We start from the raw sequence: 13,281 nt of genomic DNA, 5'->3' as shown, positions 1-13,281 counted from the left end.
TTACAACATCACTTGTCGGTGTTTGAAGCCGTTATAATCATTGTGTTGTTCAATTCTAGCAAGAGTCATCCGATGATATTCGTTACGAAAATGTCGAGAGAAGAGATATAAATAAATTACATCTAATAATATTAAGCAAAATTATTTACAAGCAATATTATGTTGAATCTTAGATGACGAAAGAGAAGCTGAAACAATTGGTAAAAAGACAATTTTAATTCGAAAAGAACAAAGGATTTCGCGCAGGTATACTTCTTAATGAATCGCACTCCTAATGAAAAACTCCATCGAAAGTTATTTCATTATTTGACTGTCAAACTTATATGTATAAATAAAAATATGCATAGTCTAATCCCTACATGTTTTAGCAATGTATTTAACATCGGTAAAAATATTTAAGTAAACGAGAAATGTATAAGCGCTGTTACTTATGATTTTTGTTTGTGATTTTTGAATTATTTATGATTTTTATAGCTGCTGTTTACAGGTCATTACGATGGAGATTTCACGCCAAAACAGACACAGGAGACACGTTACGCGAAATCCATATCATCCTCCCTGTAAATATTTTCGTAAACGGATTACTTGCGATGATGGCGAATCAAAGAAGGAGAGCGTGCGTTTTTTGGTCAGAAATTATTTTTTAAGTTCGTGCGAAATATTTCCCTTCGCTCACGATACATTTCAAGATTTTTTAAAATAATTTTGTTTCTGTGAAAGAACATCATTTTTTTATTAACCATATTGAAAGCAAAATTGAAATAATTTATATGAATGTTTTTTCGCACATCTTTGGCTTACCTGTAATATTTTTTCTCCTTATTATATTTATCAACATCAAAATAAATAAATAGCAAATAATAATCGTAATAAATTCGATAATAATCAATTTTGCACGTTGTTAATATTCAACTATAATCTAAGAAACCTTGGTATTCGAATATAAGATCAGTTACAAAGAGCTCTTTAATGAAACTTATTTTATGCATCCAGTAATTCAAAAAGTCGAGAGGTGCTCCTAAATCGCGCACTAATTGCATTAATAGCGAAATCTTTGTGGCATCTATTAACCAAGAACAGAGAAAATGTCAATTTTTTCTCTAATCTCCTCAGGCAGTCTATTCCTTACTCTCGATTTACGCAAGAATTTGAATCGAGAGAAGATGACACCGAGATATTATTTTTAATTGCATAACAGCGGGATATATTATCGCACGTTTATCACCGCAAACTCCAACGATTAATATGATATAGTAAATTACAATCAGAAAAACGCACTTGTCGTGTCGAACAGCATCGTTATGCATATAAATGCACATGACGGAATACATAATACAGATAAAATCAGGTCGATAAGTTGATTTGATGTGGCTCGGAGATATTTCAGATCGCAGCGAGATTATCTTAAAGCGGTGACAACGAGCTGTTCTCTCACTGAACGGAAGCATATTAATTCTTGTTCATGTACGAAGATGTAGGGAGTGAAACGGGAAAACCTTTGAAACTCTCGGTCCGCAAAAATGCTATATTTACGAGAGAGCTTCAAGATTAATTTTATTAGATCCAATGATAACCTTTCACCTTCAATTCTTATTAAATCGAGTGAAGAAGAAATGATTTTTATAACATTATTATAAAATCGAAAACTTTTATTACACTGCACGAATAACTTTCTATTTAGGGTTTATCGTTCTATGTATGCAATCATATTTACATAAGTTTGGGATCTCAGAAAATCGAATGTGGTCACGACGAGATAGATCAATTTTTATAAATTCAATATTTATTATACCGATTTATAACGTAAACATACAATACAATGTATGAACTTAGTTTTGGATTTCCGCGGCGATCAGCATCACAGTCATCACGAGAAGGCGGAACATGTTTTCGAAATTACCAGTAAATTTCTTTCTGTACGTTACGACATACAAAAAAGAAATTGTACTCGACTACTAGAGCTATCATTTATCGACATTTGACGGCTGTTATATATACAATAGCGCGCATTCGAAACACATCCGTGTTATCGATCCGCCCTATCGATCAATCAAATTTAAAAATATTTTATTTAATATTTTGTTTTATAATTAAAACAAATTGTACTAAAATAAATTATTAAACGTGCGCGTGATTAAGAATGATGATGAAGGAGAAATCAGCATTTCGAAAAAATTAATTGATTATATCGACTAGAGAGCCATGCAATAATGAACTTGGCAAATGACACTGTTCCCAAAAATTCGCATTCTAATTAGCAATAAGCTCATATCAGCTGCTTTCACGATAAAGTATTGCTATTGAAAATTAAGGCACAATAATGTACATATTATGCAAAAATTCACATTGATAATATGCAAACTTTCTCGGTTGGCGATTAAGAAAGTTTAAATTTTTTTCTTACCGAAAACTAAACAAATAATTTAAAAAATGATGATAAAGTACACAATAAAAGGTGACAAAGAAAGATTTTCTACATTTTGATGAATTCTATACATTTTTCGCCAAAGCAAATCCTATTCTTTCTTTTTCCATATCAAACTTGGTGTAATAACGGCCAATAAATGGCATGCCCAGAATCCATACTACTTCATCGTCATATGTTGCGTCGTTTTTCCAGAAGACGGTTACACATATACTTTCATCATTTGGATGCTGAGAAGAATTAAATACACAGTAAACTTCTCTTATAAACTTCTCTTATACATATTTAAATAATTTAAATAATTTTCTTATAGCACTCACCCGAATGATGTAATCTTTACCAGTAAGATCGAACTCCTTACCACCCAAATTAAATGTGATTGTAGGCAATTGAGAAATTCTATTGCAGTTCACCTTTAAATAAAACATAATATCAAGTTAATATCAAGTAGTAATTAATTATATTTAATGAATACATTAAGTATTACAAAAAAAGGAGTAATGTCATTGTTCCATATAGGTTTATGTTTCATTTCAACGTACCCAATATTTATTTTTATATCGCTATTATCAATTTTTTATATTTTTTTTTATCAATGCCTACGTGCTTTGAAAGATATGATTACTTGAAAGATATCGTTTACTTACTCTTCCCCATGGATCAGTTTCAATAAATCCATTAATAGATGAAATATCCTTTTCTGGTCCAATTATTTTCGAAACACTTGTATGAAGGAAAGCTCGGCAGCCTCCATCGCACCAAGTAAAATGTTCCGCTTCGATACTACAAAGCGATGACGTTAACAATTTGTTGAAACACGATTAATGTAATTTAAAATATAACATACATATTAATGATAAATTGCCAGTATCCTTCAGCAATAGGAATGTATGTAAAATCTCCTTCGTAATAAGCAGGATCGGAACCACCCAATGTCAATATACCACCTAAATCGGCTGAAGTGTCTCTGCAAATTATATTTTTTATATCGCAATATGTCTGTATGTGATAATTAAAATTAAATTATATTTAATGTGCAAATATAAATATTACTGTAATTTAAAAAATTATAATACTATATATAAATAATAAATTTAATTTATGTTAATATTAAAATAAATATAAAATAAATATAAATATATATACAAATAGAACTGTATGTTTATTAAAAACTCTTGTCTATAGATATATGTTGTTCATAAGTAGAGAAGATATGTACCTATTTAGATAAAAACTGAAAATGCGTGATGACAGTAGTCCTTGTCGAATCATGTTGCCAAAGACAGGCGTTATTATAGCATCATATAGCTTAAAAGATCTCAGGCCAAAAATACCATCAAATGTTCGTCCAGCACATATATTTTCTTTTATATCGATATCTTCTAATATGTTTATCACTTCTGCAAATGTTTGATTCTTTACATTGAGGTTGGCAACCTATAATAAAATTGCTGTTGAAATAATACATCGTTATTGCCGCGAGGAAAAAGGAATATGATTGCTTAAGACATATTTAAACTACAATTATAGTTATAATTAAATTGGATTGTTTGTTTAATAATGGACTTACATTCACTGTATCAATACCTAAGATTCCTTCTACTTCGAAACATTTAGATGGTAAAATAATTTTTCTACCATTTGCTATATCCTTGTATGTTTTGGATCTTGTATTATCATATTGATTATTTTTTGCTGTAAAGCATATCAATTTGTAAAGCATATTCAATATCGAAAATCAGCAAAGTTACAAAGGTGTTAAAAATATATATAGAGATATTGTATCATTAATTTATTAAATATACAATATTCTCTTATAAATAATTGTATATGTGAATGTAATATTATAAATAATTGTGTATGTAAATGTTGTCGAATTAATTCATAAATCATCTTTGTTTATCAATGCTTGTTTGTACCTTCAGAGAGTGAATGTAATAAATTATTTAAATTAATTTATACATTTCCAAATTCCAAAGTTTGCCATTGTAATATTTACACTATAATATTAAATATTACTATAAAATTAAGGGGTTATAGCTAGTCAGCAGGCCGAAGAAAGTATGATGTTTGGGAATTTTTTTTTAAAAGTGTAATAATTTTTTTTTACAAATAAATTTTTATTCAAAAATACAAATATTAAATATGTTATATTTTTTTTAAATAAAATATTAAAAAATGTAAAAGTTAAAACTATTCTTCCGAATATTATTTTTTAAAATGCGCTATGCGGTGAGCAATGCTTTCGAAACTGATTCATCTGACATCAAAAATTCGATAAACTGTTGTTAATGTATGAAATTGTCTAGTAGATGAACGAAGGATTAATCGAAAAATTGTTTTGGGACAAAATGGCAGTCATTTGATTTTAAGACATTCTTTTTCGACTTAAAAATTGCTTATTTTTTATTAAGTAAAAAAAAAGTATTCATTAAAAAAAATCCTTCGTTCATCTACAGGTTTTTACGTAGAAGAAGCTTGTAAAATTTCAAGCAAATCGGTATAACGGTTTTTGAAATATCTTGCTCACCGACTTTGAAAAAATGATTTCGAGAAAAACGCGTTTAAGATTTGTGTCAAGTTTACATTTAAATAAAATATAGTTTCTTTAATTTACACAGAATCATCTATTCCCGGCCCAATTTTAGTTTATTTAACTCTTCGTATATTGACTTGATAGCTCTCGAAACATCAGAGCTGAAGCTTTGTAGTCGTGTTTAAACAAAGTGATACATTCTGACACTTCATGAAACATACAATTATAACTCCATCAATTTGCATCCGATTAATTTGAAACTTTTAGGAAATATTTTCAATATGATATACTTCAAGAAAATGTAAAAACATAAAAATCGATTGTTTTTAATTTTATGACTAGACATAACCCCTTAAGTAAATATCTGTATTATATTTTTTTTCAACTTTTTAAATATCCCAAGATTATACTTGAAAAATATAATTGTAGATAGAATATATATACATATATATTCGCGGATTTAAAAACTTGAAGTTTAAGCTTGCCTAAAGAACGGTACTGATTAAATGAAATTTACTTAATAAATGACAAATAAAGACATATATATATATATATATATATATATATATATATATATATATATATACGAACAAATTACTTACTACAAATAGGGATTGGGCAATTTCTGGAAAATACCCAAAGATCTACAGCAGCAGTATCAAATACGACTTTAAATTCTTGCGGTGGAATTCCAATTTTAATAGAGCCATAGTAATGCACGTTTTTGAAATTGGTCAAACGTATTGAAGGAAGTTTATGACCTAACGAAGGAACTCGTTGCAACTTGGTGTCAACTTTTTTCGAAAATTTTCGAAGGAAATCCGTCTTGTTCCTTTAAATAACATAAATAACATTCTGTGATTGCAAGTATATATATATATATATATATATATATATATATATATATATACTATAGTTATATATAACTATATAACTTACATATTTGCAATACAAGTACATTACGCATTTAAATATAAATATATCAGAAATGCTTATTACTCGATGATCTTTCTAAATTGTATGAACTCATATATATCTCAAAAGTAATATTACATTTGTATAATCCAGCCTTAAATAAAACCATTATAACATAATGGACATTGATTTTTAATTAACGATAATTTTGCATGTGATTTTACATATGGAAGTAATTTAAAAGCAAGTAACTGTATCAACTAGTAAAAATAGGATACAGAGAATATCAATTAAATAAATAATACAAAGCAACTCATTATACCTACAGTTGATCTGCTAACGCGTGAAAAAATAGTTTACAATTAGATGTTTTGTTTACCTCCAAGCATGATATTTATGTTAACGGTCGTTGTTTAGGGAAAGACAAGACGGACAAAAGCGAACGTTACGAAAGAACAACGAGTTATTTTTTCAAAAATATACTTATTTTATTTACTCTTTGACTAATAAATAAAAATATACGTCTTGACCAAAGAAATTCCATCCAATTTGTATTGAAGCATTAATTGCATTTGTACAAGCCACGCGTTTAATCCAAGAAGTCGGAAACGAGAAAAAATCGATCTTTCTAAGTTCGATATTTATCATGCCAATATCCAATATAATATAATATATTCTGACCTGTCCAATTGCGCGTCAATCGTCATAAAGAGCACCGTCATTACCACAAAAAGGCGAAACATATTTCAGAATTTATTTACTGTTGAAGTCTCGATTCGTGAAAATTTCAACGACGTCTTTCTTTCGACACTTTATCACCAGATATACAGAAAAATAAAGTGTTGTCGTTTACTAACTCTCCCTTAGCACTGTATCGATATTCGATAGCGTTATATATATATGATCGCGCGTGTCCCTCTGTTGAATGCTTGAACAGGTAGAGAACGCGCGAAAGATTCGAAAAATCCTGATAGATTTCTATCGATCAATTTAATTTAAATATACCATATTTTGCATGATCGTATATTTTTAATGAAGAACATTTATTTACATAAATTCATGATTAATAATAAAAACAATTCTTTCGAAAGAAGATATTGTTTATATCAATCAAACAGACAATCATGCATCATTAACTGTACAATAGATAATTTGCAAAAAGTAGCATTTAATTAATCGACATTTTTTAATATAATTTTGTGCGGAAAAATTATATTTATACATTTATAAACCACACTTTATTTGATGAATTCTTGAGGTTTCTAAAGAGACAAGAAAATATACATAGTCTTGAAATATATATTTGAATATTCATTAATTTCAGAAATTTTGCTATGAACAATTTGTTATGTTAAACTTGGGATAATATTAATATGAATATTTTAACTCAAGATACTATACAAAACTTAAAAATCTATACTATATATACATTTCTTTTCTATATTATGCAAATTTGAGGAAAATGCAACCAAATTTTGTGAAGGAAATAATACATCTCCAATAAGGAAACGTATTTTTTTATTAAAAATATTTTTAAAAATATGTGATTTATCGAAATAAAATAATTTGCAATAATGAGAAACGTCATTATGATCATAATTTCAACTATATTATAAAAATAAACTTATAATAAAATAAACACATTATAAGATAAAAAAATTATAATATGTTTTCATTAGTTCTCTTTATCAAGTTCATCCTGATTTAAGAAAGTTGATAGTGACCGAATATTGGTATTATTCAAACATATAGTATGTGTATATAAACATATATTACATATATTACAATTAAAATTCATAAATAATAATAGCGATGTAATATTTATATTCAATTTATAATCAAATCATTTCAGATGAAAATAGGAAATAATAATCGTTCGATACTAATTAATTTTTCACGCTCTTAATATTCAACTATAATCTGAGAAACCATGGTATCCGAATATGAAATCAATTCTTAAGAATTCTTTAACGAAGCTTATTTTATTCAAAAAAGTTGAAAGGCGCTACTGAATCGCGTGCTAATTGCATTAATTGCGAAATTTTCATGGCATCTATTAACCAAGAACAAAGAAAATGTCAATTTTTTCTCTAATCTCTTCACGCAGTCCATTCCTCGATTTACGCAAGAATTTGAATCGAGAGAAGATGACACCGAGACATTATTTTTAATTATATGACAGCGGGACATATTATCGCACTTTTATCTCCGCAATCTCTAGCGATTATGATATAGTAAATTGTAATCAGGAAAACGCGCTTGTCGTATCAAATATCACCGTTATGCATTTAAGAGCATATGACTGAATGCATAATACAGATAAAATCAGGTCGATAAGTCGATGATTTGATGCGGTTTGGAAATACTTTAGATCGCAGCGAGATTATCTTAAAGCTATAACAACGAGCTGTTCTCTCACTGAATGGAAGCATATTAATTCTTGTTCACATACGAAAATGTAGGGAGTGAAACGGGAAAATCTTTGAAATTCTTGGTCCATAAAAATGATTTATTAACGAGGGAGCTTCAAGATTAATTTTATTAGATCGAATGGTAAGCTTTCATCTCTAATTCTTATTAAATCGAGCAAGGAGAAAATGATTTTTATAACAATATCATAAAATCAAAAACTTTTATTGCTCATCGCACTGAATAACCTTCTATTTAGGATTTATCAGTGTTTCATGAATGCAATCACATTTACATAGGTTTTGGATTTCGAAAAGTCGAATGTGATCACGACGAGATAGATCGATCTTATAAAATCAACATTTATTATACCGATACGAAACGTAAACACACGATACAATGTATAAACTTGGCTTTCGATTTCCGCGTCAGCACCACAGCTGCTACGAAAAAACGGAACATATTTTCGAAATTTCTGGTAAATTTCTTTCTGTACGTTGCGACATACAAAGAAGAAATTGTACTCGACTACTAGAGCTATCATTTATCGATATTTGGCGACTGTTATATATACAATCGCGCGCATTCGAAACATATCCGTGTTATCGATCCGTCCTATCGATCAATCAAATTTAAAAATATATTATTTAAATATTTTGTTTTATAATTAAAACAAATTGTATTAAAATAAATTATTAAACGTGCGCGTGATTAAGAATGATGATGAAGGAGAAATCAGCATTTCGAAAAAATAAATTGATTATATCGACTAGACGGCCATGCAACAATGAACTTAGCAAATTACACTGTTTCCAAAAATTCGCACATTCTAATTAACAATAAGCTCATGTCAGCTACTTTCACGATAAAGTATTGCCGTTAAAAATTAAGGCACAATTATGTACATATTACGCAAAAATTCACTTTGATAATATGCGAACTTTCTCGGTTGGCAATTAAAAAATTAAATTTTTTTTGCTATCGAAAACTAAGCAAATTATTAAAAGAATGATGATAAAGTGTACAATAAAAGGTGGCAATGAAAAATTTTCTATACATTTCGATGAATTTTATACATTTTTCGCCAAAGCAAATCCCACTCGGTTTCTCTCCATATCAAACTCGGTGTAGTAACGGCCAATAAATGGCATTCCCAGAACCCATTTTACTTCACCGTCATATGTTGGGTCGTGTTTCCAGAAGACGGTTATACATATACTTTCATCAGCTGGATCCTGAGCAGAATTAAATACACAATATAAACTTCTCTTATACATATTTAAATAGTTTAAATAATTTTCTTATAGCACTCACCCGAATGATGTAATCTTTACCGGTAAGATTGAACGCCTTACCACTTAAAAAAAACCTGATTGTAGGCAATTGAGAAATTCTATTGCAATTCACCTTTAAATAAAACATAATATCAAATTAATAATTAATCATATTTAATGAATACATTAATTATTTCGGAAACAAGGACTAATGTCATTGTTCCATAAAAGTTTATGTTTCATTCGAACGTACCTAATATTTATTTTTATATCGCTATTATCAATTTTTTATAATTTTTTTTATCAAGGGCTACGTGCTTTGAAAGATATGATCACTTGAAAGATATTACTTACTCTTCCCCGTCGATTAGTATCAATAAATCGATTAATAAGTGAAATATCATTTCCTGGTCCAATTATTTTCCAAGCACTTGAATCAGCGATAGCTTGGCAGCTTCCCTCGCACCAAGTAAAATCATTTATTTGGATACTACAAAGCGATAACGTAAACAATTTGTTGAAACACGATTAATGTAATTTTAAAAATAACGTACCTATCTAGGATAAATCCCGAGTACTCTTCTTCAGTAAAAGGAACATATGTGAAATCTCCTTCGTAATAGGCAGGATCGGAACCACCAAATATCAATTTACCACCTAAATCGGCTGAAGTGTCTCTGCAAATTATATTTTTTATATCGCAATATGTATGTGTGTGATAATTACGATTAAATTATATTTATTGTGCAAATATAATTATTACTTTAATTTAAAAAATTATAGTACTATATATAAATAATAAATTTAATTTATGTTAATATTAAAATAAATATAAAATAAATATAAATATATATACAAATAGAACTGTATGATTATTAAAAACTCTCGTTTAGACATATACGTTGTTCATAAGTAGAGAAGATGTGTACCTGTTTAGATAAATACTGAAAATGCGTGATGACACTAGTCCTTGTTGAATTATGTTACCAAAGACAGGCGTTACTGCATCATCATATAAATTGGAAGGTCTCAGGCCTAAGATACCATCAAATCTTCGTTTATCAAGTATATTTACATATAAATCAAATATATTTATGTCTGATACGCCTATCACTTCTACAAGTGTTTGATTCGTAACATTGAGGTTGGCAACCTATGATAAAATTGCTATTGAAATAATATATCGTCGTTGCCGCGCAAAAAAAAGAACATGATTGCTTAAGAAATATTTAAACTATGATTTTAGTTATAACTAAATTGGATTGTTTGTTTAATAATAACTTACATTCACTATGTCAGTAGATAGGAATCCATATACAGTGTAATCGAAGTATTCCATATTAATCCGAATATTATTTGATATATATGTATAGGAATCCATACTATTATATTTATAACGTCCTACTGTGAAGCATATATAGTAATATCGAAAATTAGCAATATTAGAAAGATATTAAAAATATATATAGAGATATTATCTTATTAATCTATATCAAATATGCAATATTCTTTTACAAATAATGCTATACTGTTGCTATGCTGTTGTACATGTAAATGTATTTGTCGAATTAATTCATAAATCATTTTTGTTTATCAATGCTTGTTTGTATCTTGAGAGAGTGAAGCTGATAAATTATTTAATAATTTATACATTTCCAAATTCCAAAGTTTGCCATTGTAATATTTACACTATAATATTAAAGTTACTATAAAATTAAATAAATATGTATCTGTATTATATATTCAACTTTTTACAATATCCCAAGATTATACTTGTAAAATAAAAATATAATTGTAGATAGAATATATATATATATATATATATATATACAAACAAATTACTTACAGCAAGTAGGGATTGTGCACTTTTTGGAAAATAGCCAAAGATTTGCGGAACCAGTATCAAATACAACTCTAAATTCTTGCGGTGGTGTTCCAATTTTAATGGTGCCATAGTAATGCACGTTTTTGAAATTGGTCAAATGTACTGAAGGAAGATTACCACCTAACGAAGGAACTCCTTGCAAGTTGGTGCCAACTTTTTTCAAAGATTCTCCATCCAACTTGTGCAATGAAGTCCTTGAAATAACATAAACAACATCCTGTGATATATGTATGTATTGTAAATATATATGTAAAATGAATATTCACATTTGATATGACTAATAGATATTTTCAGAACACATATAAGCCAAGAAAGACTACACAATCTCAGAAATTAACTATATAACTTACATACTTGCTATACAAGTACGTTACGCATTTAAATATAAATATTTCAGAAATGTTTATCACTCGATGATCTTTCTAAATTGTATCAACTCATATATATCTCAAAAGTAATATTTCATTTGTACAATCCAGTCTTAAATAAAATCAATATAATATAATGGATATTGATTTTTAATTAACGATAATTTTGCATGTGATTTTGCATACAGAAGTAATTTAAAAACAAGTAATCAACTATTAAAAATAGGATACAGAGAATATCAATTAAACAAATAATACAAAGCAACTCCTTATACCTATAATTGATCTCCTACGCGTGAAAAACTAGCTTACAATTAGATGTTTTGTTTACCTCCAAGCATGATATTTATGTTAACGGTCGTCGTTTAAATAGGGATAAAGACAAGATGGACAAAAGCGAACGTTACGAGTCGAAAGAACAACGAGTCACTTTTTCAAAAATTCTTATTTTATTTACTCTTTGACTAATAAATAAAAATATACGTTTTGACCAAAGAAATTTCATCCAATTTGTATTGAAGCATTAATTGCATTTGTACAAGCCACGCGTTTAATCCAAGAAGTCGGAAACGAGAAAAAATCGATCTTTCTAAGTTCGATATTTATCATGCCAATATGCAATATAATATAATATATACTGACCTGTCCAATTGCGCGTCAATCGTCATAAAGAGCACCGTCATTAGCACAAAAAGGCGAAACATATTTCAGAATTTATTTACTGCTGAAGTCTCGATTCGTGAAAATTTCAACGACGTCTTTCTTTCGACACTTTATCACCAGATATACAGAAAAATAAAGTGTTGTCGCTTACTAACTTTCCCTTAGCACTGTATTGGTATTCGATAGCGTTATATATATATGATCGCGCGTGTCCCTCTGTTGAATGCTTGAACAGGTAGAGAACGCGCGAAACATTCGAAAAATCCTGATAGATTTCCATCGATCAATTTAATTTAAGTATACCATATTTTGCATGATCGTATATTTTTAATGAAGAACATTTATTTACATAAATTCATGATTAATAACAAAAACAATTCTTTCGAAAGAAGATATTGTTTATATCAACCAAACAGACAATCATGCGTCATTAACTTTACAATAGATAATTTGCAAAAAGTAGCATTTAATTAATCGACATTTTTTTATATAATTTTGTGCGGAAAAAACTATATTTATATAATTATAAATCACTTTATTTGATGAATTTTTGATATTTTTAAAGAGATGAAAAAAATATACATAATCTTGAAATATATATTTGAATATTCATTAATTTCAGAAATTTTGCTATTGTTACGTCCAGCCGATTCCTTCCTTTCACGAAGTTGTGGCAACGATCGTTCGATTAACGATAAGCAAAATTATTGATCAAATAGAGCCTCTCGCACCTCATAATAATCTATATTTGTCATCTAATATCTATGAGTAATCACAAAAAAACACGCAGGAAATGCCAACAATGA

The 13,281-nt window shown here is 28.4% G+C and overlaps 2 protein-coding genes across 2 annotated transcripts; both read right to left on the bottom strand.

Moving 5' to 3' along the window:
* Positions 1-1,757: 1,757 nt before the first annotated feature.
* LOC145965299 (lysosomal aspartic protease-like) lies at positions 1,758-6,749 on the bottom strand. The gene is made up of 8 exons (XM_083088748.1): positions 6,558-6,749; positions 5,564-5,793; positions 3,996-4,120; positions 3,645-3,862; positions 3,273-3,392; positions 3,073-3,208; positions 2,746-2,838; positions 1,758-2,655 (listed from the first exon to the last, which is right to left on the bottom strand). Exons 1-8 carry the CDS (start codon positions 6,617-6,619, stop codon positions 2,491-2,493), a joined length of 1,149 nt encoding a protein of 382 aa, XP_082944874.1. The 5' UTR covers positions 6,620-6,749; the 3' UTR covers positions 1,758-2,490.
* Positions 6,750-8,494: 1,745 nt separating this feature from the next.
* Positions 8,495-12,642, bottom strand: LOC145965298 (lysosomal aspartic protease-like). The gene is made up of 8 exons (XM_083088746.1): positions 12,455-12,642; positions 11,406-11,638; positions 10,845-10,963; positions 10,489-10,712; positions 10,114-10,236; positions 9,914-10,049; positions 9,600-9,692; positions 8,495-9,520 (listed from the first exon to the last, which is right to left on the bottom strand). Exons 1-8 carry the CDS (start codon positions 12,514-12,516, stop codon positions 9,356-9,358), a joined length of 1,155 nt encoding a protein of 384 aa, XP_082944872.1. The 5' UTR covers positions 12,517-12,642; the 3' UTR covers positions 8,495-9,355.
* Between the last annotated feature and the right edge of the window lie 639 nt (positions 12,643-13,281).

The sequence above is a fragment of the Camponotus vicinus genome, unplaced genomic scaffold (assembly GCF_025532165.1).
Source record: "Camponotus vicinus isolate PSW18456_S1 unplaced genomic scaffold, iyCamVici1.0 SCAF_14, whole genome shotgun sequence".
Classification (NCBI taxonomy): domain Eukaryota; kingdom Metazoa; phylum Arthropoda; class Insecta; order Hymenoptera; family Formicidae; genus Camponotus; species Camponotus vicinus.
The sequence above is the reverse complement of the archived record's forward strand: the minus strand, read 5'-3'. Positions and strand labels throughout refer to the sequence as shown.